General features: G+C 36.2%; 1 protein-coding gene across 1 annotated transcript; it reads left to right on the forward strand.

Moving 5' to 3' along the window:
- The first annotated feature begins 572 nt into the window (after positions 1-572).
- Positions 573-25341, forward strand: LOC117110613. The gene is made up of 19 exons (XM_033253372.1): positions 573-847; positions 9709-10008; positions 10108-10236; positions 10419-10576; positions 10729-11508; positions 12313-12465; positions 12909-13505; positions 14441-14681; positions 14870-15031; positions 15474-15778; positions 15942-16119; positions 16424-17504; positions 17657-17819; positions 18969-19460; positions 20027-20198; positions 20862-21601; positions 21950-22757; positions 23297-23530; positions 24312-25341. Exons 2-19 carry the CDS (start codon positions 9729-9731, stop codon positions 24389-24391), a joined length of 6753 nt encoding a protein of 2250 aa, XP_033109263.1. The 5' UTR covers positions 573-847; positions 9709-9728; the 3' UTR covers positions 24392-25341.
- Positions 25342-25550: the final 209 nt, after the last annotated feature.

The following is a 25550-nucleotide window of genomic DNA, read 5'->3' on the forward strand; positions in this document are numbered from 1 at the left end:
CTTTTCGCTTTTTAATTTCCTGCTCCTTTATCCCCACTTTTTAACACGTGCGCGCTCCAGCGTCGAGTATACTCGTTTCAGGGTATTTCTGAGAGCGCTAGGAACGATTATACTTGTCTAAACCGGGGTGTCATTCTAGCATTTTGACTTCATTGCTATACACTGACATACCTGCTGGTAGTTAGGGGAAGATACACCTAGACGATAACGTGAATATAACGTGTGTATGTTTGTTGTGTTATGTTGCTGGCAGTACAAAAGATTGCGCGTGTGGAGTCAGCGCTCTAGTATACTTATTGTAACTCATTTGTACATTCATACAATCTTAATACTGTACTGTTATGTGATTCATTTTATAATGATTCTGGGAACAAGGTCACATATTTTTTGGTTATAATTAGTGGACGTTTTTCGATTTTGGGGGGGGGGGTTGCGTACGCACCCAACGCACCCCCCTGGATACGGGACTGTTACGAAAGCATGCTTCTCAGTATTTACTATCTTCCCCCATACGTCTGGCGCCTCCACTGTATGGTTTTTGTGAGTGACGATCAGTACGATAGACGGTTTTTGGATTGTTTGTCTCGCAGGGTGAACAATGCAACAAAGCGCAGAGGTTGACTTACCGTTGACAGTTGATTTAACTTTCCATTGTATTCCCTCGTTGTATTCACATGCAAATCCAATCCGTTTATTCATTTGGCAAAATCGGTACAATATACATGCGGGAAAAATGTTAGTTGTCTGCTCGCTCTCATTCTAATAAATAAAATATCACCGCACTGTGATTTTTCTGCTCCGGTATTAACAACAAGGACTTGAACCATCAACATAATTCAACAATACGGTAAGTCAGGATGCTAATAACTGTAGTTTTGTTTTAGTCGGCTACGCACCGAACATAATGCTATCATGAAAATTGTACATATACATTCATATAGCAAACATCACATTTAGTGTTGTAATTAACTGTGGCCAAGGATTGTAGCTGTAATCGATATATGATAGTATCAGCATGGACCTATTAATAAGTATCAGTGTATATTATTGATATACTCGTGATGGAATATCAGGGCAGGTTTGTAACGCTCTGTGTATTTCATTCTCCGGTCTTCGCTATACTCGTAATTTTGTTTAAACTGTTCTCAGATTGGAGTTTTGGTGGGTTTTTTTCTAGTTAAGTATTGATTGTTAATGTTAAGATTCTTTTCTCCTTTTCTTTGTGCATTTGACTGTGAGTGCCACCGATACAAAGGTATAGTGTCACAAATAAATAGATAACCAAATACTTATCATTGCCTTCCAAAATGACGTAATTCAGGTATGTTGGGCCAACTATATAAACAACCATGTTTCTCGTCTCATGGAGATTTGCACCGTCCCATTCACAGGCCAAAAAGCACGGAAAATCCTCTATAAATGCAAATATCCTTGTAATCAATGATGTGCGTCTGTGTTCCTAACATGATGAGACCAGATATACGATTGAGTTGCGTGAGTGAGTGTTGTTCTTAACATGATGAGACCAGATATACGATTGAGTTGCGTGAGTGAGTGATGGCCATCTTTGCTATGATAATGTAGGCTAACCTGCTTTTAAGAAAACCAAACGACTAAATATAGACTGTTGGCATAGAATCTCGTTTTGATTATTCATCTTCGCCATGACATAAATTCATACTCTTCCACATAGGATTAACATATACAATGTAAAAACCTAATATAGGCTACATGACCATGACCCTGAACAACATCAAGGTAAGCCAACATCACTTCCTTTGAGCTCGCCATAAAAGTATAGATGATTCCAAAGAAGCAGGCTTATTATTTTCTTCGTTTGTCTGGCAATAAAGGAAGTTTCTTCCAGTGGCATCAAAATTAGCCACAAAGCTAAATGTCCCTATAGTGGTTAAGCTATCCGTATATCAATCATAAGGTCCGAGTTTTAATGCTGGCTGAGGTGATATTCTGGTTCTGGTGAGTAGAGACGACCTCCTAAAGACTCTAACCATACAGAGTAGTAAAATAGACGCACAGTCTAGTCACGAGCAGCTAACCACAACAGCCCTTTTGGACTAGGAAGGAAGTCACCATCTTACAAACTTGGCTTTGTAAAGTAAACTACATTGGTATTGAAACTGAGTCTTCTTTTGAGTTATAAAGTTGCAAAAATACACCACTAATCCTTTTACACACTATATTTGACCGTTTTATACATATTTTATACATGTTTTATACATATTTAACATATACCGCCCTCCACCATCGAAAAAGAACAAGTTGACCAGATCCATGTTTCTGGAAGATTTTTCTAGATTTTTGGAATCAGTTGCGGCTATTCCTGGAGAAATCATCATTCTCGGGGACTTCAACATCCACGTCGACGAGGCCAATGATCGGTTTGCCACCTCTTTTGCTGATCTCTTAGACGCCGTTGGTCTACGGCAACATGTTGCTGAAAGGACTCATAAATCTGGTCACATTCTTGATCTTTTAATCAGTCGTCAATCCTCCAGTGTTATCACGGGTGATGTCAAAGTTCATCCAGGAACGCCTTCTGATCATTACGCAGTGAAATGTTATCTCAATTGCATTCCTCCAAAGGCACCTAGAAAGATTCTAAAATATCGTAAGATCAGGCAGATTGTCGTTGATGATTTTAAATGTGACATTGAATCCTCGGAACTTTATACTAATCCTGCGAGTGATCTTGATGGGCTTGTGAACCAGTACAACACCATCCTCCATGACCTTCTGAATAAACACGCGCCGCTTGTTGAAAAGACTGTTACTGTGAGACCAAATGCTCCTTGGTACAATGATGAACTTAGAGCAGCCAAGCAAGACAAAAGACGTGCTGAAAGGCAGTATGCGAAGTCCAAGCTGGAAGTTCACAAACAAATCTACGCTGATAAGTGTAAGCTATACAAAACCTTGCTTGAAACAGCAAAGGAAGACCACCACCGAACACAGATTGAGAATAGCAACAGTAAAGAACTTTTTCGCGTTGTCGGTAAATTATGCAATCCTTCGTCTGAACCTGTCTTACCAGATTGTGATACACAAGAACAGCTTGCAGAAGACTTTGCAGCATTTTTTGTTGACAAGATTAAAAACATTCGCAATGTTCTTGACTCCACCGATTCTCAGGCCGTCTCAGTTGATCTTCAAACTACCTGTAGCAGCATCCTGAGCGATTTCAAAGAACTTTCGCCGGTTTCTGTCCGAGAAGCGATCATGCAGTCACCTAACAAAAGCTGTCCACTTGATCCCATTCCGATGGAACTGTTTAAGTAGGCTAACCTGCTTTTAAGAAAACCAAACGACTAAATATAGACTTTTGGCATAGAATCTCGTTTTGATTATTCATCTTCGCCATGACATAAATTCATACTCTTCCACATAGGATTAACATATTCAATGTAAAAACCCAATATAAGCTACATGACCATGACCCTGAACAACATCAAGGTAAGCCAACATCACTTCCTTTGAGCTCGCCATAAAGGTATAGATGATTCCAAAGAATCAGGCTTATTATTTTCTTCGTTTGTCTGGCAATAAAGGAAGTTTCTTCCAGTGGCATCAAAATTAGCCACAAAGCTAAATGTCCCTACAGTGGTTAAGCTATCCGTATATCAATCATAAGGTCCGAGTTTTAATGCTGGCTGAGGTGATATTCTGGTTCTGGTGAGTAGAGACGACCTCCTAAAGACTCTAACCATACAGAGTAGTAAAATAGAGCGGTAGGAAATGTCCAGACGCACAGTCTAGTCACGAGCAGCTAACCACAACAGCCCTTTTGGACTAGGAAGGAAGTCACCATCTTACAAACTTGGCTTTGTGAAGTAAACTACATTGGTATTGAAACTGAGTCTTCTTTTGAGTTATAAAGTTGCAAAAATACACCACTAATCCTTTTACACACTATATTTGACCGTTTTATACCATTATATATTTAGTTAAGATTTGCATAGAATATTAGATGACTTCAATAAATTGTCAGACTAAGAAAAAACAATTTGCTTTAAAGTTGTTTAAGTCTCATTAGATAGTTTAGGGAATTTAAAACGTATTGAACCGATTATACAGACTTTTCTTTTTGCAGCCAAAGGTCATTTGTTTTATAATCGTTAAATGTAAAACATTAATCATCGTACTATCTACTACAGCAACTGTTTGAACACTTACCGTATAGAGCATTTATATGTCAATGCTTGAGTGTATTATTATACTTGATGTTGAATGTAAAATATTTAATGTTTAGAATCTGTTATTACATAGCCTAAATATAATACTTCAGTTCACAATTTAAGATTTAAAGTTACCAACCGGATACGGATTTAAGCTGTCTCGTTTCATACACAATATCCAAACATAAGCCAATTTTCTGTCGTGTTATTTTTGGAGTTATGTTTCCATTGTGTATGGGTTATTGTTTGTAAAGCACCATGCCACCCATTGAAAATAGTGTTTCCATTGTGTATATATAGGTTATTCTTTTTTTTTTCTCTTTTGTTTGGGTAGCACACCTTTATTCAAACTTAAATAAAAACCATATCACATATCCAAATCATTTACATGTACACTATTTTTTTTTCATTATAAAAGTCATTATCACATTATATATTAAATGTCATAAATACAAAATTTATATTATGTTTAACCTCATTTCAATAATATACTTTAAAAAAATATGTATAATATTTCTGAACATATCAGTAGTCATAATAAACATATTATCATAATCATCATAATAATCATGAATCTGCTATCCTCTGGAGTTATTCTAAAACCAATGGAGCCAGAACAAAAACATATCTCCCAGAAAACTACAGTGTAATGTGATTAGTCTTCTTTCTTTTTCAATTAAAATTTAGATGAGTTTTTTTTTTGTTTACTTTTAAGATACATATACATATACACACATTACATATATATATATGTATATATATATGTATATATATACTGTCTCTTATACACATCTAGATGTGTATAAGAGACAGCTGACATACCTGTTACAAATATTTCTTGACTTGAGTCACATTGCCCTCTATGCAAGCTCTGTGTAAAGGTGTTTCACCTTTCTCATTACGTCGCATAAACTGTAGAAAAAAAACAGAAATCTGTTAGAGCCAGAAACGTTTGCCTCTCAGCCCTAGTAAACCTGGAGATGAGTTGATGAGTCCTACAAAGGAGCTCTTCTTCATGGGTAGAAACAAGGACTATAAATCGTAGGCCCAGTCTACCCAAACTCTAAAGAACACAGGACAACCTTAGCAAAGAGCAGAAGTTGAACAGGTGCTGTGGTCCCACCTCACTTTGAACTATTGTTGTATCAAACTCACATGTGGTTTTTTATTTCGTTTCCGCACTCCTTCCACAATATCATTTTCATCTACTTCTGATTCTTCTATAAAATATAAAATACAATGCTAAATAATGTTGGCCACAGATTGGTACACATACAACATCATACATATTTACATTTTCATATAATTACAGGAAACAACCAATAAAAATGAAGAAGAAAATTCACTACTCAGAATCAAAAGCGTCATGGCACCCATTGAAAATATATATTTCGATGACTCATGCCAAAATAACAATACGGGACCATATTCGAAAGAGAAACATTTAAAAACTTTTGTTTTTCCTTATATTTAATACGAATCTATATCACTTGCTTAATTTGCGATTAGATATTATATACACAAGACTACAGGGAGAACACTTTTTGATTAATTTAGGTAATGTTCAATCAAGGAAGTATACCTCCTTGGTTCAATCATGTATTTAGCAAATACACCACGTGCACATAGTCCTTGTTGAAAACGGGTCAAGTAAAAATTCCAAAACATAAAATTCCTATAAGTATAGTGTTGGTACTAACCTTTCATATTGTATGTTAATCTGTATGTGATCATGGCAAGTTCTTTTTGGCATTGGTTAAATATTAAAATCGGATTCATTTATAATAATATTATTCCTACTTTATATAATATAGCTGTCGCGAATATTTTAAATAAGATAGCAGAAGAAAGTGAAAGTAAAGTAAGTCCTTAGCATAAATATCAAGAAGACGGAATGTATGGTCTTTTCCAAGAGCCGAGAACAGCTGATGATAAAATATAGCCATCCTACGAGGCCGCAGAAATGTTTAATTGGAGGGAGAACTATACTTACTTTAATGAATATACACTCTATATTATGTGGATGATTTATTAATGTTCGTATCTTTTTAATGTTGTATAGGCCTATATATATATTTTTAATCCACCCATGAGCTTGTTTTGTATTGTACATTTTAACTTTACTGACAATCCTTAACTTCAATATTTAAGATTTATTTTGAAAATGTTTAGAGGTAGGGCCTATAATCTAAAATAACAAATAACTATTATAACATTTTGGCAAAGTTATAATGGCCAAGCCGGCCCTGATTATGCCTACTTCCGATTAAAATTTCAACACTTAAATTAAAAGTGAAGACATTAACTTTTTTTTCAATTATGTGCTATTTCCCGGCTGGAGCCATTTTTTCAACCATGGTGAAAAAAAAATATGTTGCACCCCACCACCTACACACACCCACTCTTATTAAAATGGCCGGACCACTTGCAAAATGCTTCCGACGGCTATGAATTCCAAAGTAGTAGGCTTATTATTTTATTCGCTTGTCTGGCGATAAAGGAAGTTTCTTCCAGTGGCATCAAAATTAGCCACGAAAGCCAAATGTCCCTACAGTGGTTAAGCTATCTGTATATCAATCATAAGGCCCGAGTTTAATGCTGGCTGAGGTGATATTCTGGTTCTGGTGAGTAAAAGACGACTTCCTAAAGACTCTAACCATACCAGAGTAGCGCTAAAATAGAGCGGTAAGAAATGTCCAGACGCACAGTCTAGTTACGAGCAGCTAACCACAACAACCCTTCTGGACTAGGAAGGATAGTCACCCTCTTACAAACTTGGCTTTGTGAAGTAAACTACATTGGCATTGAAACTGAGTCTTCTTTTGAGTTATAAAGTTGCAAAAATACACCACTAATCCTTTTACACTCTATATTTGACCGTTTTATACCATTATATATTTAGTTAAGATTTGCATAAAAAATTAGATGACTTCAATAAACAATAAATTGTCAGACTAAAAAAAAACAATTTTCAATTTGTTTTAAAGTTGTTTTAAGTCTCATTAGATAGTTCAGGGAATTTAAAACGTACTGAACCGCTTATACAGATTTTCCTTCTTGAAGCCATGTTGATGTTGAATGTATATTATTTAATGTTTAGAATCTGTTATTATATAGCCTAAATATAATTCTTCTGTTCACAATTTAAGATTTAAAGTTACCAAACAGATACGTATTTAAGCTGTCTCGTTTCATACACAATATCCAAACATAAGCCAATTTTCTGTCGTGTTATTTTTGGAGTTATGTTTCCATTGTGTATATGGGTTATTCTTTGAAAAGCTCCATGGCACCCATTGAAAACAGGCATCACGAGGCAAATATAAATTTCGATGACTCATGCCAAAATAACAATACGGGACCATATTCGAAAGAGAAAAATGTTAAAACTTTCGTTTTTCCTTATTTAATATGAATCTCTATCACTTGCTTAATTTGCGATTAGATATTATATACACAAGACTACAGGGAGAACACTTTTATACGGTACTTTTTGATTAATTTAGGTAATATTCAATCAAGGAAGTATACCTCCTTGGTTCAATCATGTATTTAGCAAATACACCACGCACATAGGCCTTTTTGAAGACGGGTCAAGTAAAAAATACCAAAGCATAAAATTTATATAATTATAGTGTTGGTACTAACCCGCATGCTAATCTATATGTGATCATGGCAAGTAATTTTTGGCATAGGCTTAGGTCAAATATTAAAACAGGATTCATATTAATATTACGCCTACTTTAGATAATATAGCCGTCGCGAATATTTTAAATAAGATAGTAGAAAAAAGTGAAAGTAAAATTCTTAGCATAAATATCAAGAAGACGGAATGTAAGGTCTTTTCCAAGAGCCGAGAACCACCTACATGCACTTTAAAGATAGGAAATGTCAGCATTTCTCATGTCACAAATTACAAGTATTTAGGAAGTACCGTGCCATCACAGCTGATGGTTATTGTGATGACGAAGTGAGATATCGTATTGGTATGGTAAAAAACGCGAAAATGAATAAAATTGTATGCAACAGCAAAATTTCGATTATTGAGACACGACTAAGAGTATTAAAATGTTATATCTATCCAGTCTTAACACATGCATCTGAATGTTGGACCATGAAAGCACACTTATGGAAAAGAATCGAAGCCACAGATAATAATGTGGTTTGTTAGACGAATGCTGAAGATACAGTGGTACACACATACCACTAAAAAAATGAGTTCTTAAGGACAGAAAAACATCTAACAGCATAAATACAAGTCAGGAAATACAATTTCATTGGGTATCTGCTTAGAAAGAAAAAATGAAATGGAACATTTAATTTTGATAGGAATAATTGAATTTTGAAGGGAGGAAAGCAAGAGGAAAACCTAGCTACGATTATAGATAACATTGCAAGGGAACTCAAACTAACTTTTGAGGATGTTTTTAGAGCTGCCGAGGATCGAATTATTTGGACAGCCATCACCAACGTTCATGAAGAACAGAGTACATAGAGAAAAAGCTGTCGCGTGAACAATATCCACATAAATTTATTACTTAAGTATTTTCAGAAATCAATTTATGTTTTACAGTATACAGGGGCGGCGCCAGGAATTCCCCGACGAGGGGTCGCAGCTCCCCGACAAGGGGGATCCATGCCCCTCCACCATCGGAGAAGGCTAGCCCGCCCGCCCCCACCTCCTGTCGGGGGAAAAATGTGTTAATTATGGGATTATTTATTTAAAAGGATTATTAACGGCGCCCGAGATTTGATTTTTCCCCGACAAACTGGAAATTCCCCGACAGGGTGTCCAAGCGGGGGGTCAAGAGGTCAACGACGGGGGTCCTTTTCATCCCCTGGATCCCCCGCTAGTGCCGCCCCTGACAGTATAATATCAATGTGTTTCTGTCCTCTGCTCTTGTTGGAGCTCTATCCGCACTACCAAATTATTTGACATGATGTAATATCGCACGGATATATTTGTCTCACATAAACTTGAACGCGCCGCGCATGGACAGAGGTTAACAGCTTTTTTGTCATGTCACGTGGAGCCATTTTGTTTTCTATAACGACATACAGTATATCGACGTCAGAGATCAACAATGTTTTATTAGAAGACTGATACTAAATATAAACATAATAAATCAATTAATGGTAGCTCACACCATTGTTGATATTGTATATTTACATCCACCATTAGTACAAAACACTCTTCTTGAGTCTGGTATCATTATTATAATATTAATACTCTATATTATAATATTATTAGGCTTTTATTATAAAAACATTATTATTAATAGACATAACATTATCCAATGGTAGCTCACACCATTTTTGATATTGTCTATTTACATTGCTTCCACCATAAGTACAACAGACTCTTATTGAGTAGGCCTCTGGTATCATTATTATAATATTAATACTCATATTATTATAATATTGTTATTAGGTTTTTATTATAAGAACATTATTATTACTAATAATAGACATATCATTATCCAATGTATTAATATTTATGTTATCTCATTGGTAGGCCCCTAGGTTGAAAGCTCTATGCGCGCAGTAATGTATCTGCATTTGATACTGGGTTTGCTGTGCTGTGCTGCATCAGTACACCATGGTGAGACGACATGCAGTGTAGTTCCTCGCAAGGGCATCTTAGATGGCAACATAACTATTGGATTCATTTTCCCATTCTCTGGGCCTAGCGATGATGGACGAGGTTGCAATGCAACAGTGGTACCATCGCCAGACAACATCCAGTTAATAGAGGCGGCTATACAGATTGTGCAGTCTATCAACTCCCCGGCCACCATTCGTGGTGTGACGATTGGTAGGTATTAGACAGTTAAATCATTATTCTAATAAAACGACGATGCCACGCAAAGGTATTTTTAAAATTTTACATGCTGTCTGTTTCTATATTTTGCAGGTTTTGAGGCCTGGGATAGCTGTCATCTTACCAGTGTAGCAGTGGACAGAAGCATCGCCTATCTCAATGAAAAAGTATCATACACTGGAGATGACGGGGCAGCGTGTTCATCGACCAGTCTTTTAGCAGGTACGGTAGGCACAGAAGCCCCATGACACAGATATGCGTTTTGTAATAAGTCTGGTGTCATTTTGTTGATTGATTGATAGATAGATCAATCAATCACTCAATCGATTTATTTACTTAGAGCATAATTGGATGATAAATTTATTACGTTTTATGATTTACGTTTTTATTCCGTTTATTCGTAGGTATCATTGGTTTGTCTGAAAATGAACCGGCGGCTGCCGTAGCGTCCGTCCTGAATGAAGCAAGGACGCCATTTGTCAGTTATGGTGCATCTTCAGCAAGTCTGGAAATGTACAATTCCTTCTTGAGAACAGTGCCATCCGATGCAATGGAAGTACAGGTAATAATACCATAATACACATTATCAACGTTTGATGATATACTTGCATTAAACCATGGAAATTATTACGACCAATCAAATCAATACAATCAATAATACAGTAGCTTGTTAAGAACAAAATCATTTCAATATCTTCTCATTTCTATTTTCAGGTAATGGTTAAACTACTAATTGAATTAAAATGGACGTATGTCTATACATTCACGTCAGCTGATCAGTTCAATATGGCTGCAACCGATCATTTTAAAATGTTGGCGAAAAAGTACGGAATTTGTATCAGCGATTCCAAAACAATCTCAACGAACTCTTCGGCTAGTGTCTTCAATTCAACCATATCTAGTTTTACAGATAGCACTGTTAAGGTTGTGGTACTGTTTTCGTCTGCAGAGGATACAATGAAGCTTTTTCAGGCAGCCAAATATAGTTCTAAGGATTTCCAGTGGGTCATTGGCCAGCAGGTGTTGACTGCCAACATCCGTTTGCAAGAGGAAACCAACATAACCCGAGGCTTGATTGGAGTAGTTCCGAGTACTTTGAGGGCACAAGTTCCAGCATTTCAACCAGCTTTTACTGTTGGATCTTCACTGGACCAACAAGCGGATCCTTGGTTTAGGGACTACAGTAGTGTCAGCCCACAGGCAGACTTCAACCAGAATGTTTTTGTCGCTCCGTTGCAGAATGCCTTTATTCTATATTCGGGGGCATTAAGAAATGCTCACGTTAAAAAATGCGGTGGCAATGCAACAGGACTCTGCGAAGCACTAAGAAGCATTTCCCAAGAAGAGCTCATGAGCTACCTTACTAATACAACATTTATCGGAGTTGATGGAGCTAACGTTTCATTTAGTAGTAACCGCCAATTGATGAACCAATCCTACGATATCGTTAACTTCGGCATTGGCAGTGATTCTAATTATACACTGAATATAACGGTTAGTTTAAAAGATTTATTTACTATTTCATATTAATAATTGCGTCCAGAAAATAGCAATGTTATATATAATATATGTAAAAGCATTGCTAGTGGGAGAGTTCGATGCACCTTTCAACCATTCGCTCATGTCCGTGGACAATGGACGATAGGTATCTACATTTGCCTCATTACCCAGGAGTATAGGTCGAAATTGTTTTCTTTAATGTATTTGGTGTTGAAATACTAATATTGTTGTTGCTGTTCTTGTTGCTGCTGGCGCTGCTGTTGTAGTCCTCATCCTTGTTGTTGTTGCTGCTGTCGTCACCACCATCATTGTTCATTTATTTCATTTTCATTTATTTTTTCCAGGTAATATAAAATACAAAAAACAAAGACACAGCCTGAGGATAATCTAAAGTAAACTTAATTACTATCGAGAGGTTCTCCAAACAGAAACAAGACAACAAACACATATATAAAAATAGCAAGCTTAAATAAAAGTACCGCACAGAATAACAATAAAATTTAAGAAACCAGTCAATATTTTTTAAAAAAAATTATTAATTAAATAAATGGTTACCTTTGCAGGGGGTAAATTGTTCCAAATGTACGGAAAATAATTAAAGCACGAACATTTATGGCAATCGGTTCTGGCATATAAGATTTTAAATCTAAAGTCATCGGCATATCTGGTATTAATTTGAGGAAGGAGAACAGGATTGACATTATATTGATGATGTATGCATGATAAAATAAACGACAATAAGAGATATTTCAATGTAAAATTGTTGTTGTAATCCAATGTGTTTTAATTATATTTCAGGTTGGCAATTTTAGTGATAATAAGCTGACATTGTCAACAGACTCTATTCAGCTGTGGATGGATGGTAAACTAGTTCCTGCATCTAATGTCAACTCCACATGTAACAATTTGTGCTCAGACCCAGCATGCGGAGACCTGGCAGATACATCAAAGGTATCATATCCTTCAATTCACACACACACACAATTTACAATTTAGCTCCATGGTAGGCGATTATTCAATATATGGAAGCGGCTTTTGGTAGTGGAAATCGTTTGGTTTCCCAAACTCGAGGTCGGGGTTTTAATCCTTCGCTGTGCATTTCACTTGTGTCTTTGAGCAAGGCACTTTATCTATACATTGCTTCAGTCTACCCAGCTGTATCAATGGGTACCAGGAAATTGCTGGGCCCATTAGCCAGCGTCCCACGCAGGGGAAGAATCACACTCCCATCCCCTTCAAGCTACAGAAACTGGAAATAATGCTCCAGCCCTCTGAGCCCAGTGGCTCGGCAAAGGATTTACTTTTTATCATCTGCTGACTTTTTCATTTTCGAACAAGGGTTCAATTAAAGCGTTTAATTTATAAGAGAAGCTAACACCATTTATTCTTTTTAGGTGTATATACCAGGAAACATAATTCTGGGAGGCTTGTTTGGAATTCATGAGGGTGCCCCATACCCATCATCCTCTGGCTGTGGCAATGTAAGTGCGGATGGCATCCAGCAGCTAGAAGCTTTACTTTATGCCCTCGATCGTTTGAACAAAGACAGCTCAGTTCTGCCAAACATCACTATAGGTTTGGATGCATTTGATACATGCAATTCTCCTAGTCGAGCCGGCAATCTTGTCATCAAATTAGTTGGCGGTGCCGAATTTAATGAGAGTGGTTCGGGTCAGCGAAAAGACCAATCCGGAAATGTCGAACATCTTTACGGAATCATTGGACCAGGATCCAATGACGAATGTGTTGAAGTTTTAAAAGTTCTTGGTATTTATGATATTCCTGATATATCATACTCTGCTCAGTCAGCGAGTCTTAGCAATACGTACAACTACCCAACATTTGCACGAACTGTATCCGTGGAAACGATGCCCGTTGCTGCTATAATCGAGATACTTGTTGCAAAAGGATGGAAATATGTTCAGGCGATCATCACTCCTAATTCGTATGGATGGAATTCGTACAGTGTCTTGTCACAACAGGCACCACCTGTAAGTGTTTTCATCAATATAATAATAGGTTTATATTAGTTGCATCATTTTGTATATTTCTGCAGGGGTGCAGACAGGACGAAATTCAAGAGGGAGAGGGGTCAGTTGCGAGCGAAGAAAGAAAGTTAGAATGGGGGCTAGGGGGCCGTCAAGGGCACCAGTGGGAGCCCTTGTGTTATTTTACGTGCTACAGAGACAGAGAGTGTGTTCCGTTTTCCATCATGTGTCCCGCGTTCCAAATCAGTATGCCTCGATTTTGAAGTGGTATCCTTTTAGGGTCCGGATAGACATGCCTACTGAATTTCAGGTCACACTAAGGTCCACATTTTTTAATTAGATTTCTCACTTAAATCGTGTATATGCTTGTTAAATGCTGTGGATAACATAGAAGATTTTTTAATGCTTAATTCAATATTAAAACTACTGACGGTATTTTTACTTAAGTAACTTTTAATTACTGATTAGAAATCCCTGCCAGATAACGAACATAGGCCACTAATATCTTTTTTCTAGGTATCCATTAAAAAAAATTTGAGGTGGGAGGGGTCAATACCCGTGACCCCCCTCTGGCTGCACCCCTGTTTTCCACAAGCATTCACTGAAGTTTATTTTTTGTCGGTGTTGCTACTGTAGCATTTGTCATTCTTATCAGCGTCGTCATCATCATTGTCATTATATAATTATAGCATTATCGTTAATTATCTTTATCGTTATCATTACCAACGTAATCATCCTCATAACACCACTGTTATTATCATTTTCATCATCGTTCCCATGGCATTATGACATTACTATTATTATTATCATTGACATTGTACTGTACTGTATCATTATCAATACCATTATTATCAAATACTATAATGACCACTTTATTATAATTATCGTCATCATCATTGTCAATGTCATTAGTTGCTTTTTGTTCGCAATTTTTGCAGAAAGGAATATGTGTGACACAACAACTAATGCCTGGCAGCGGAGCCCCCATGGATGACCTCTTCAAAGGAATTACCAAAGGCAATGCTGCTAATGTCACAATCCTCTTGACAGAAGAAAGCGATACCCTTCGGTTCCTTGAAGAGTTAGCGGCTAGGAATCTAAATGGGAAATTCTACATTATTGCTTCAACCAAATGGCCACTTGACGTAATCCCCGACAAAATTGAACAAGTAATCAATGGTAATTCGTAATTTGTTTTATTACAAAATAATGGAACACGATCTCGGGGAGTTATGTGTGTTTTAGGTGTTTGGGCTAATGACCGATGACGGGGGATAATGTGAAATGCCTAGAAACCTTGCAATATATGTAATATATATGCGCTATATAACTTTATATAAGACTGTATTTGTCAACTCTCTTCCTAGGTTTAACTGTTGTAAATATTCGAGAACGTAACGTGACGGGGTTTATGAATTACTTCAGTAAGCTGAAACCTTCAACTAATGGTCGTAACCCGTGGTTCCAGGAATATTGGACAAATAAATTTAATTGCACTCTTCTCAAGGATAAAAACAATACATGCAGAGGTAAGATGAATGTTCACAAGGAACTGGTGAAAACTAGTTAAAAGTATTATTATTATTGGAAGACCTGCGAATACAATGTAGTCTGATAGGAGTATTGTTGCACTTATTGGCATTGTAGAGGTTACAATGGTAGGTTAAATTAGTCTATCCTTCGTTAAAAAAAAATGTTCTTGAAGAATTAGCAAAATCGTGAAGAAAAAATTTTGATGTGATTTCTTTTTACAGATCATAGTTCTAAATTCAATTACAAAAGACTGTTTCAAATCCCTAAATTGCAGGAACTTCCAGGGTTTGCCTGCTGTACCCCCTCTGAGGTATTTTAAATGGCCCAGGCGCCAACACTACCCTACATAAAGATTTTAATGGGTGCAGGTTGCAAATATTTAGTAGGACAGACTTACTGAAAATATCAATTTTACATGCACATCATATTCTTATCTAGATAATCTTGCTTTGAAAACTGATGACGTCACCAACCCATACGTAGGTGAAGTGGTCGACAGTGTGTACGCGATGGCAGAAGCGTTGGACAGTCTTAGGCGTTCGAAATGCCCGCTGCAGGAGTCTATCTGTTACGAGATGACAGCCGCCACTGGTACAGAGCTGTTTACAATGCTAAGAAGTGTTAATTTCATTAGTATAAATGAGGACAGGAAAAGTGTAAACTTTAATTTTCAAGGAGACGGTAGTAGCGATTACGATGTATTCAACTACCAAGAAAACGGAGGGACATTTAAGTATGTTAAGGTTAGTAGATCTATCCTTAAACCAATACCGCAAATGACCCACAAACCCCGTGGTGCTTATACCATACTTAGAGGCTTCAGTGCAGCTGTTCGATGAACAGTCTTGTTTTTTGAACAGATAAAATACTAACTGTTTTCACTAAATATTTTCATTAATTTGACAGATTGGTTCTTACTCAAAAAGTAAACTTGATATGGACCCTAGTATGCTAAAGTATTACAATGCATCTGGCGAAGTTGCTCCTAACGACGGTAACGCCTGTGTAGGTACCTGTGACAATTGCGAAACAGTAACCAAAGAAAAAGTTGCCGAAGTGTCAAATGGAGATGTATGGATTGGAGGTAAATGTTCTCATTTGATATTTCATAGCATCTGCAAGAAGAAAAAATAATTAAAGGAAAAATGTCGGTTGTAGCCGTAACTTGGTGGTTAAGATATTTGTTTCATTTATTTGTAGTAATCCTGGGCAGTATATTTGCATAAATGTTACTTTATATCCAGTGATACCAATTTTCTGAAATAGTTTATAGATTAAAGAGATAGTGAAACTCACCTATGTTAAACACACATTTTTTAATTTGTTTTTGTCTACGAAAGTGATATATGAACACAAAAACTCATAAATTATTGTATTTTATATTAAAGGGTTCTTCGAATTGAACCAACCAGGCAATGACCGTTTAAAGTGTTTGAACGAGCTTCTACTGTACAACATGCAACATCTGGAAGGATTTCTATGGGCTGTTGATCAAATAAACATGAATGCATCGATATTGCCAGACATCAAAATAGGTGCCATAGCATTCGATACATGTGGACTCCCCGAAAAGGCTAGACGAGAAGTAACAAACTTTGTTTCAAAGGCAGTTGAATATCGTTCAGGCTTTCCAAGGGACAGTATACGAGTAATTGGAATCATAGGTGGCGAGACAAGCGACACGTCAGTCGAAATTGCAGACGTCACCACACCGTTGGACATTTCCCAGATTAGCTACGCAGCAACTAGTGAAGCTTTGAACGACATTGCAAAATATCCGTACTTTATGCGGACTGTTCCAACAGATTCTGACCAAGCTCTTGCATTGGTTAGTGTTATAAAAGACTTCCACTGGTCGTATATATCGGTGGTTTATTCCAATGATGGCTACGGTATCGATATGCTTCGTGAATTCAGTAAAATATCTCAAAAATCTAGGATATGCATCGCGATGAAAGTGAAAGCGACAAATGGTGATTTCGATAGTAGTGTCAGAAAACTACTTACGAACACACAGTCACAAGTTGTAGTTCTACTGACATCTGACATCGACACAAAACAGCTCCTTGACGCCGCTGAACGTCAAAATGTCTCAAGTATCCAGTGGTTAGGAACAGAGACATGGGGATCTAGGAACTTCATCACACAGACAGCTACAAAAACATCTCAACATGCAATAACCCTTAGATTTCAGGAGACCACCGCACCTGGGTTCAAGGAATACTTTACAAAGTTGAATCCTTATTCTAACTCTCGTAACCCATGGTTTAGTCAATACTGGATGGATACTCTGAAATGCAACCTTAATGTGTGGAATGTACAACACAAATACAATGTTACGTGCCCATGGACTGCCTCTATAGAAGATACATACGTAGAAGAGCCGGAAGTGACGTACATTGCAAACGCTGTCAAAGCATTTGCAATTGGTCTGAATAAAACAATGCAAGACCTGTGCCACGCCACCAAGTACATTATACACAAATGATTATGTTTTAATGTTCAGAACAAATAATTCCTTATATCAATTAATAGAAATATGTGAAGTAATTAAATATAAATTAAATAATTATAATTAATAATGCTTGTCATGATTTTATACTGTAATTTTGTCATTTTAGTTATGTTTGTCCAGAAGTTTATAACAATTCAGAACTGCTGAGAAACAACATACGAGCAGCAAAATTCACAGGATTTGGAGGAGAATCGTTCAGTTTTGATGCAGAAGGGAATGGTCCACCAAAGTATGATATCCTGAACTTCGTTAATGGTGCTTATAATGTGGTAAGGCCTTGCACAATTTGCAAATAAATCAGTACGTTTGATAAGAAATAACTAGAAATGATTCCAGTGGCGGATCCAGGAATTTGAAATAGTGGGGACCCAAAGAGGGACTTCTACAGATGGAGGGTATATACTACCATGGTAGCCCCACCATGGTGGGGGCTGAGGTAAGAAATTTTATGATTATGGCACCTCTAGATGGCGGGAAATGGCACTCTTAGACTCAAAATGTGAGCAGAATTTTCTTTTTTTTCCTATTTTTTTTTATTTTGAAAAAATTGGGGTTGGCTGCCCCCCCCCCTTAAATCTGCCTATGGATTCAATTAATAAACTGAATTATTTATTTAAAAGTCTAAAAAGTTTAACTGTTAATACAATCCAAATTGAAACAACTAGGTTTTTTTTGCTGCTTTGCACAATTTTTCTCAAACACTCTTTATACTGATTACCAGTCCTTATCCAAGAAGACTTGTTCCACCACCAGAACCATAGGCGAGCGTGCCGTTCCAACCTTAATCCTTTATTACTATTGATGTACTTAGGTCTTTGACTCATGAAAGCATACTTTTTCGGTTTTGGAGGGTAGTGAGCACTTTGACCGTAAAGAATAAGCGCTATAGAACTGCTGTAGTACCAAGTAACAAGTAACAAGCGCGGATGGTATGACTGTTAGTCGCGTGCTCCTGCCTTAAACGTGTGGCGGATCCAGAGATGTCCAAAAGTGGGTCGATCGAGATAACAATTTTAAGTTTTCTAGACGCCCGAAAATAACCTCTGAGGCGTTTTAAGCGATCATTTTTTTTCCCTTTTCTTTCTTTCTTCTTTTGACTATTCAAAAGCGGACGGGGGTCGGCCGGTTTTTTTTCTTTTCATTATTTCTTCTTTTTGACTATTCAAAAGGGGCCGGGGGTCGGCCCGGCGCCCCCTAAATCCGCCCCTGCAACTCGCCATCCACAAAGTTATCAATTATATTATTCTAGTTTATAATTTCTGTGCTCTGTGAAAGACCAGTGGATTTCTTACTGAATAGGTTCCCCCTATAAAAAATAAAGAAATTAAAAAAATAAAATAAGAAATATATAATTTTGATTTTTAACCTCACAATGTTTTTTTTTATATTATTATTTTTTATATTGTATGAATTATTAGGTGGGAACATGGAGAAACGATAAACTAAATTGGAACGAAACAGACTGGAGAACAGCTGTTGATCAAATAACCTCTGAATGCATCGGACGTTGTACAGAGTGCTTGAGTTCTGATAATGGTGACGTTATGGTGGCTAATGTACCCGGAGAACTGCAGATCCCAGCTCTGTTCGCCATCCACGACCATGCAGACTACAAGGAAGATTGTGGAGCTATCCGGGAGACTGGTATAGTAAATTTAGAAGCCTTACTGTTTGCTTTAGATGAAGTTAATAACGATACATCACTGCTTCCTGGGGTGACGCTCGGAACAAACGCATTTGATACTTGTATGACGAGTTCACGTGCGGTGCGTGAGTTATCTTCATTGCTGGGAGGAAGACTGGACGTTGATAACAACGGTTGGTCATCGATTGTTGGAATAATTGGATCGGAGACAGATGACACAACACACAGCTTATCCACAGTATCAGAACAATACAGATATACACAAGTAGGTGCATTAATAATAATAATAATAATAATAATAATAATTATCAACAATAATAAAAAACAATAATAATAATAATAAACAATAAAAATAATAACAATAACAATAACAACAACAATAACAATAACAATAATAATAATAATATTAATAATAATAATAAAGATTTATAATGCACACATCTCCAGCAATGGTGTTCAAGGTGCTGTGTCAATTTCACCACAAAATTTTAAAAAATCCACTCCCGGAAGAATTTAAAGCAGAATCTGTGCTCCCCATAGGCCAAAAAATATGCGCATTGAATACCAAACATCGCAAAATACTACGTATCATTAGTGTACATGTCACATAGACTATTTTCATAAAGTAATGCATTTTGGATAACATAGACACGCTCCTGTTGCATGATCATTATTAGGAACAATATTGAATTTCTATATTCTATGGCTAATATTCAAAACACCAACACCATTCTGGCACAATGACAATGTGGATAAATAAATATTATATTAAAGACACATTATATAGCAATACTAAACCTGGGATTTTCTTCTTAAATGTTTATAATAAAGATAAGCTACGGTGCTTCATCAAGTGTTTTTGACGATAGAGATGAATATTCATACCTTCTACGGACTTCGCCGTCATTTTCAGTGTCAATACAAGCTATCGTGGATCTCTTCAAATACTTCAACTGGGATGGAGCATCAGTAATCTACTCTGATACAATAGAAAACAGAACAAGTAAGCAGTGTACTGACCTAAATATAACACACTTTAAAAATAAGAAAATCAGTATAAAAAAGTAAGGAACGATCTTCACTGACCAATGGACTTTATTGTGCACTACTCTTCCAGATGGCTGAATAAATCGACCGTATACTTAAGACATTGGATCAATATTTCAAAGCCATTGAATAACCTAATTGATACTATATAGCTTTAAACTATAAAATTATTCATATGAGTTGTCCTTACGTTGGGTTCTAGTTTATAATTTATGTGCCCTGTGTGAGACCAGTAGACTTCTTATTGAACAGGTTCCCCTCCCTATAAAGAATAAAGAAATAGCACAAAATAAAATAAAAAAATATCTAATTTTGATTTTTAACCTCACAGTGTTTTTCTTTGTTTTATATTGTACTGTATAAATTATTAGGTGGGAACATGCAGAAACGATAAACGTACGTGTGTGCATTGAAAAAACTACATATATAGTATGTAGTACTAAATATAGTTTTTCCAATACACGCCTGCTGCAATTTAAATTAAAAATAATGGGTTTCAGGGGCTTCTTCAAGATTTGTGTGTCAACGAGTTGAATGGTTGTGTCATTGTTACCAGGCTGATGACCTACTAGATGAATTTAACGATACTCTAACAAGCTATTTGTTCTTTTCGACACAGATTTAGATATATTTAACAAAGCTGCTACAGAGAACGACATATGTATCCAACAGCAACTGATGATTCCGCGGAGGGCGTCGGAGGACAATTACAAAAATATAACAAGTGCCATTACAGAATCAGATTCACCGAGTGTTGTAGTGTTACTGACCACGCCACTCGATACTAGTAATATACAGTTTCAAGCTAATAAGACAACAAATCGACACATCACATGGATTGAGACTGGAACTCTGGGCAGCAAACCACCCAACAAAACCGACATTAAGTCTGCGGTGGCAGGTAGTTTCTACGTGGCACCTACTAGGCCTGAAGTCATAGAGAGTTTTACTGAGTACTTCAATAATTTGAGCCCTAATAACAACACTCGTAATCCATGGTTTGCAGAATATAAGAATGGAAAAAGTGAATGCATTGCTGGTGATGAAGATAGATGTACAGCGACTGGTTCGACATTGGAAAAACTCAACGAAGAAACCCAAATTAGAGCAGGACTTGTAATGGACAGTGTGTATGCAATTGCTTATGGAATACACTCTTTACTGAACAAAACATGTGGAAACTCTGGTGTATGTGCAGAATTTTTGAACCTTGAACCGCAAGATCTTTATAGCAAGATCTCAACCACGCCATTCAAGGGAATTTCTGGTGGACAGGAAAATTTTACCGATGGCTATTTAATAAGAGATTTTGACGTCTACAACTATCAGAACAATAATAATTCATATTCTTTTATGAATGTGGGTAGTATTGAATACTTGTATCCAACAATAAAAATTACCAACATTAAATAATTCAAGATCAAAGATTACAATATTATTATTCGGTGCCCTAGTGCTATAGTGCATATTATTAAAAGCATATATTTTGTTTGGTGAATGTTAAGATGGGATTATACTTCCAGATACTAGAATTGCCGCTTCCAACAACATAATATATTTTTTAAAATTTATGCAATATTATTCCAAGAGATAGGCCTACTATTCCTAATAGAGAGAGGAAGAGCAAGAGAGAGGGCCTAATTCTTAACTTTTCAGTCACATTTAAAATTAATTTCTTGATACAATTTTTTTTTAAATTCTACATAGGTTGGAACATGGTCTCATATGAAAGCATTGGAACTCAAGAGTGTCAAGTTATATGGTGCTGATGGAAAACAGACAGACACCATTGTGTCAACCTGTAATGTACGGCCGCCCAGTACATACCAACCATACACATCAATGGAATATTCAAAATCTCCAAACAGTGCGAAGACTACTTCTGAAAAATCAGTAACCGGTGATTTGTATTATGTAATTGTATTCCTCTGTGTTGTTGGTATAATAGTGACAGTAGCAACCATAATCTTCTTTTTCATCAAGAGAAAAACCTCGCTTGTTACAAGATATTCGTTTTGCCTGTGTATGCTCCTTCTGCTTGGAATATTAGCCCTGTACATTCTACCCATGCTCTTCGGAGTGAAAGCATCGACTAAAATATGTGGTATCCAACATTTCGTGATAGGATTTGCACACGCAGTATGCGCAACGAGCACTCTGTTGATGTCCATCAGGTTATATCGCACTGGTGAACGCGAGAGACGAATCTCTGGTCAGAAGACATCCTTCACGAATGACAGTAGTCAATTATTTCTTTTCCTGTGCTTCATGTTTGTTGAGGTACTGATATTAGCTGAGTGGATTGTCATTGAACCTCTCGAAGAACTCTACATCAAGGACTCAGATCTTTCTTCACAGACGTGGAAATGCTTTTATCATATGGACGGTCTGGCGGTTTCCTTCATTTATATCATTATCTTGAGAATATCAACTTTCAGTGTGTCAGTGTGGTCGAGGATGAAGGTAGATTTGTCGTACCACCCACAGGTCATCGGTGTTTTGATTGCATCTCTTGGTAAGAAATTACATATGCATTATTTAAACATGCACAACTTCGACTCCGCTATTAGAATCACTGTAGCTGCTATTGCCGCTGCTTTTATTGTTGCAACTGTATTGTTCTATACTATTTCAACCACCACTGCCGCTGCTAGCACTCTACCACCACCACACTACCGTTGCTGTACCTAATTCTAATAGTACTACTACTGTACTGCTGCTGCTAATACAGCTTTCTGCTCCTGCTACTGCATCTGCTTGTCGTCTAGTAGACTGCTGCTGCCCATACATACCATTATGACTAAAAGGAAAATCACAACTAATACGACTACAGCAATTACTATGGCGCGACAATCATGTTATATATTATGAGCAAATGTATAATACAAATAAACGAGGCCTCTGTATAGGCTTGATATCCAATAAAACAAAGACCAAACGTCTACAAATGCTGCGACTAATGATGATGACTAGGCTACATCCTAGCACTATAAACAATTATTCTGGTAATTATACATCTTAAAAATAACATACACCATCATCTTTTTTTATCAGGAACAATTGTGGCATTCATTGTGTGGGTCACCGCTGCTGTCCTAACAGACATGGATGAAGACATTCCTATCTACATCAGTTTTGGTGCTATTGTCATAGCGACAATAAACTTCTTGGGCATCTTCCCGCAAAAGATTCTCCATATCTACAGAAAATACGACCCTAGGTTTGATGACACCGCCAGCATACTATCACGGAGTTCTTCAATTGTCTCAGATAGATACGTTCAACCTCGTAAGTCTGAACCATGTACACGAATATAGATTAAATCAATCATTTCTAGTACGCTGATAAATTTTTAAAAAGGAAGATAGGTTTGATGACCTTAAAAACAATACACGTTTTTGTTTTTTGATAACTGCTATATTTCCTGTAATTTTGAAGGTGAGTTAAGTGGTGTATTAGAGAAGCAGGAGCCTCAATCTGGCATCATTGATGTATTTAAGTAGTCTCATAATAAATTGTACTGACATTGCAATACACTGACATAAAAACAATTAACGCAAATATGAACAATATGACTTACTAAATATAACCAGGGCGAACATATTTTTTCTTCCTATATTACTTCAGTAGATAATCTCTAGGAATTACAAAACAACTGATAAGGGGTCAGTGTTCGACGGTGAGACCAAAATCAACCAATCAACCAAGATAATAATAATAATTATAATAGTTGGATTTGTATAGCACATCATGCGAAAAAGCCTCTATGCGCTTGGTGATTGAGCTCTTTGAGCTCAAAATCACAACTCATTTATTTAATCAATGGAAAAACACAATAAATATATTAACATAAATTTGAACATGATTATTTTCCATTAATTTGGAATTGGACTGGCATTTTCGACTGCCTAACTCGAATTTTATCTAAGTCAAACAATTTTTCAATGCCATTTTGGATTCGACTTAGGCAAGTTCAACTGTATATGTCAAACGTAGAGTTTATCCATCGTAATATATACATTTTTTATCAAATCTAAAATAATTGTGTATTTCTATATTACATGTATAGGAAGCACCAGCGCCTCCAACGTTGTTGTAGAGAATCCAGCAGCTATTGGTGAAAAGGATGACGAAAATACAGATGTATAAGAGCCAGCCACTTGTGGTCTGAATGATAATACAAGACCATAAAATATTTCATCATCATATTCACTTATATTATAGTTAATGTTTGTTCATCGCATATTTAAAAAATGTTTTTTTTATACATTTTCTATGGAGTATTGATTGCCTCTAAATCACTTTACAGGAATATTTACAAATAGTAAATTGTAATTATATTAAATATAACAATGTTTGCACTGTCACGAAGCACTGGTACTGTACTTGCAAATATCCATCAGAGATATATGGTCACATACATTAAATCAAATAATCTTGAAAATTAATGAAAAACAATAATTGCAATAACATCCCTGTTATCTTTGCAAGCTAATTTTTTTTTTTTTATACTTAAACATATGTAAATAATTGAAAACGTATATTATTTTTTATATTTGTCTTATTGAATGTTCTTAACACGATCTCTTTTAAATGAGCAATTAAAAGTTTTAGTAGAATTCTAGAGATATAATATTTTTGGTAGTGGTGTACCTTTCAAACTCTATTCATCTTTTTTACTATAAATATTAGACATATGTAAATAATTGAAAACGTATATTATTTTTTATATCTGTCTTATTGAATGTTGTTAACACGATCTCTTTTAAATGAGCAATTAAAAGTTTTAGTAGAATTCTAGAGATATAATATTTTTGGTAGCGGTGTACCTTTCAAACTCTATTCATCTTTTTTACTATAACTATTAGACATATGTAAATAATTGAAAACGTATATTATTTTTTATATGTCTTATTGAATGTTGTTAACACGATTTCTTTTAAATGAGCAATTAAAAGTTTTAGTAGAATTCTAGAGATATAATATTTTTGGTAGCGGTGTACCTTTCAAACTCTATTCATCTTTTTTACTATAAATATTAGTATTTTATTCTAGAGATATTATTTTTTTTATAGCCAATAATAATTATCTGCAAGTGAGTTGTTCTAGATGTGTATAAGAGACAGGTATTCCTCTGTGTTGTTGGTATAACAACGTCAACACAAATTGTGGTATACCGATGATAATCGCTAATGCATGTATTACATGAATTCTGTGAAGATAGATTGGTTATCCAACGGTTTGGAAGCCGTCTCAGGAAATCAATGTAGGCCTAATTGATGAAAGTGTTAATGATAAGGATGTGCGT

The sequence above is a fragment of the Anneissia japonica genome, unplaced genomic scaffold (assembly GCF_011630105.1).
Source record: "Anneissia japonica isolate Jap-2015-1 unplaced genomic scaffold, ASM1163010v1 scaffold287919_len575428_cov197, whole genome shotgun sequence".
Classification (NCBI taxonomy): Eukaryota; Metazoa; Echinodermata; class Crinoidea; order Comatulida; family Comatulidae; genus Anneissia; species Anneissia japonica.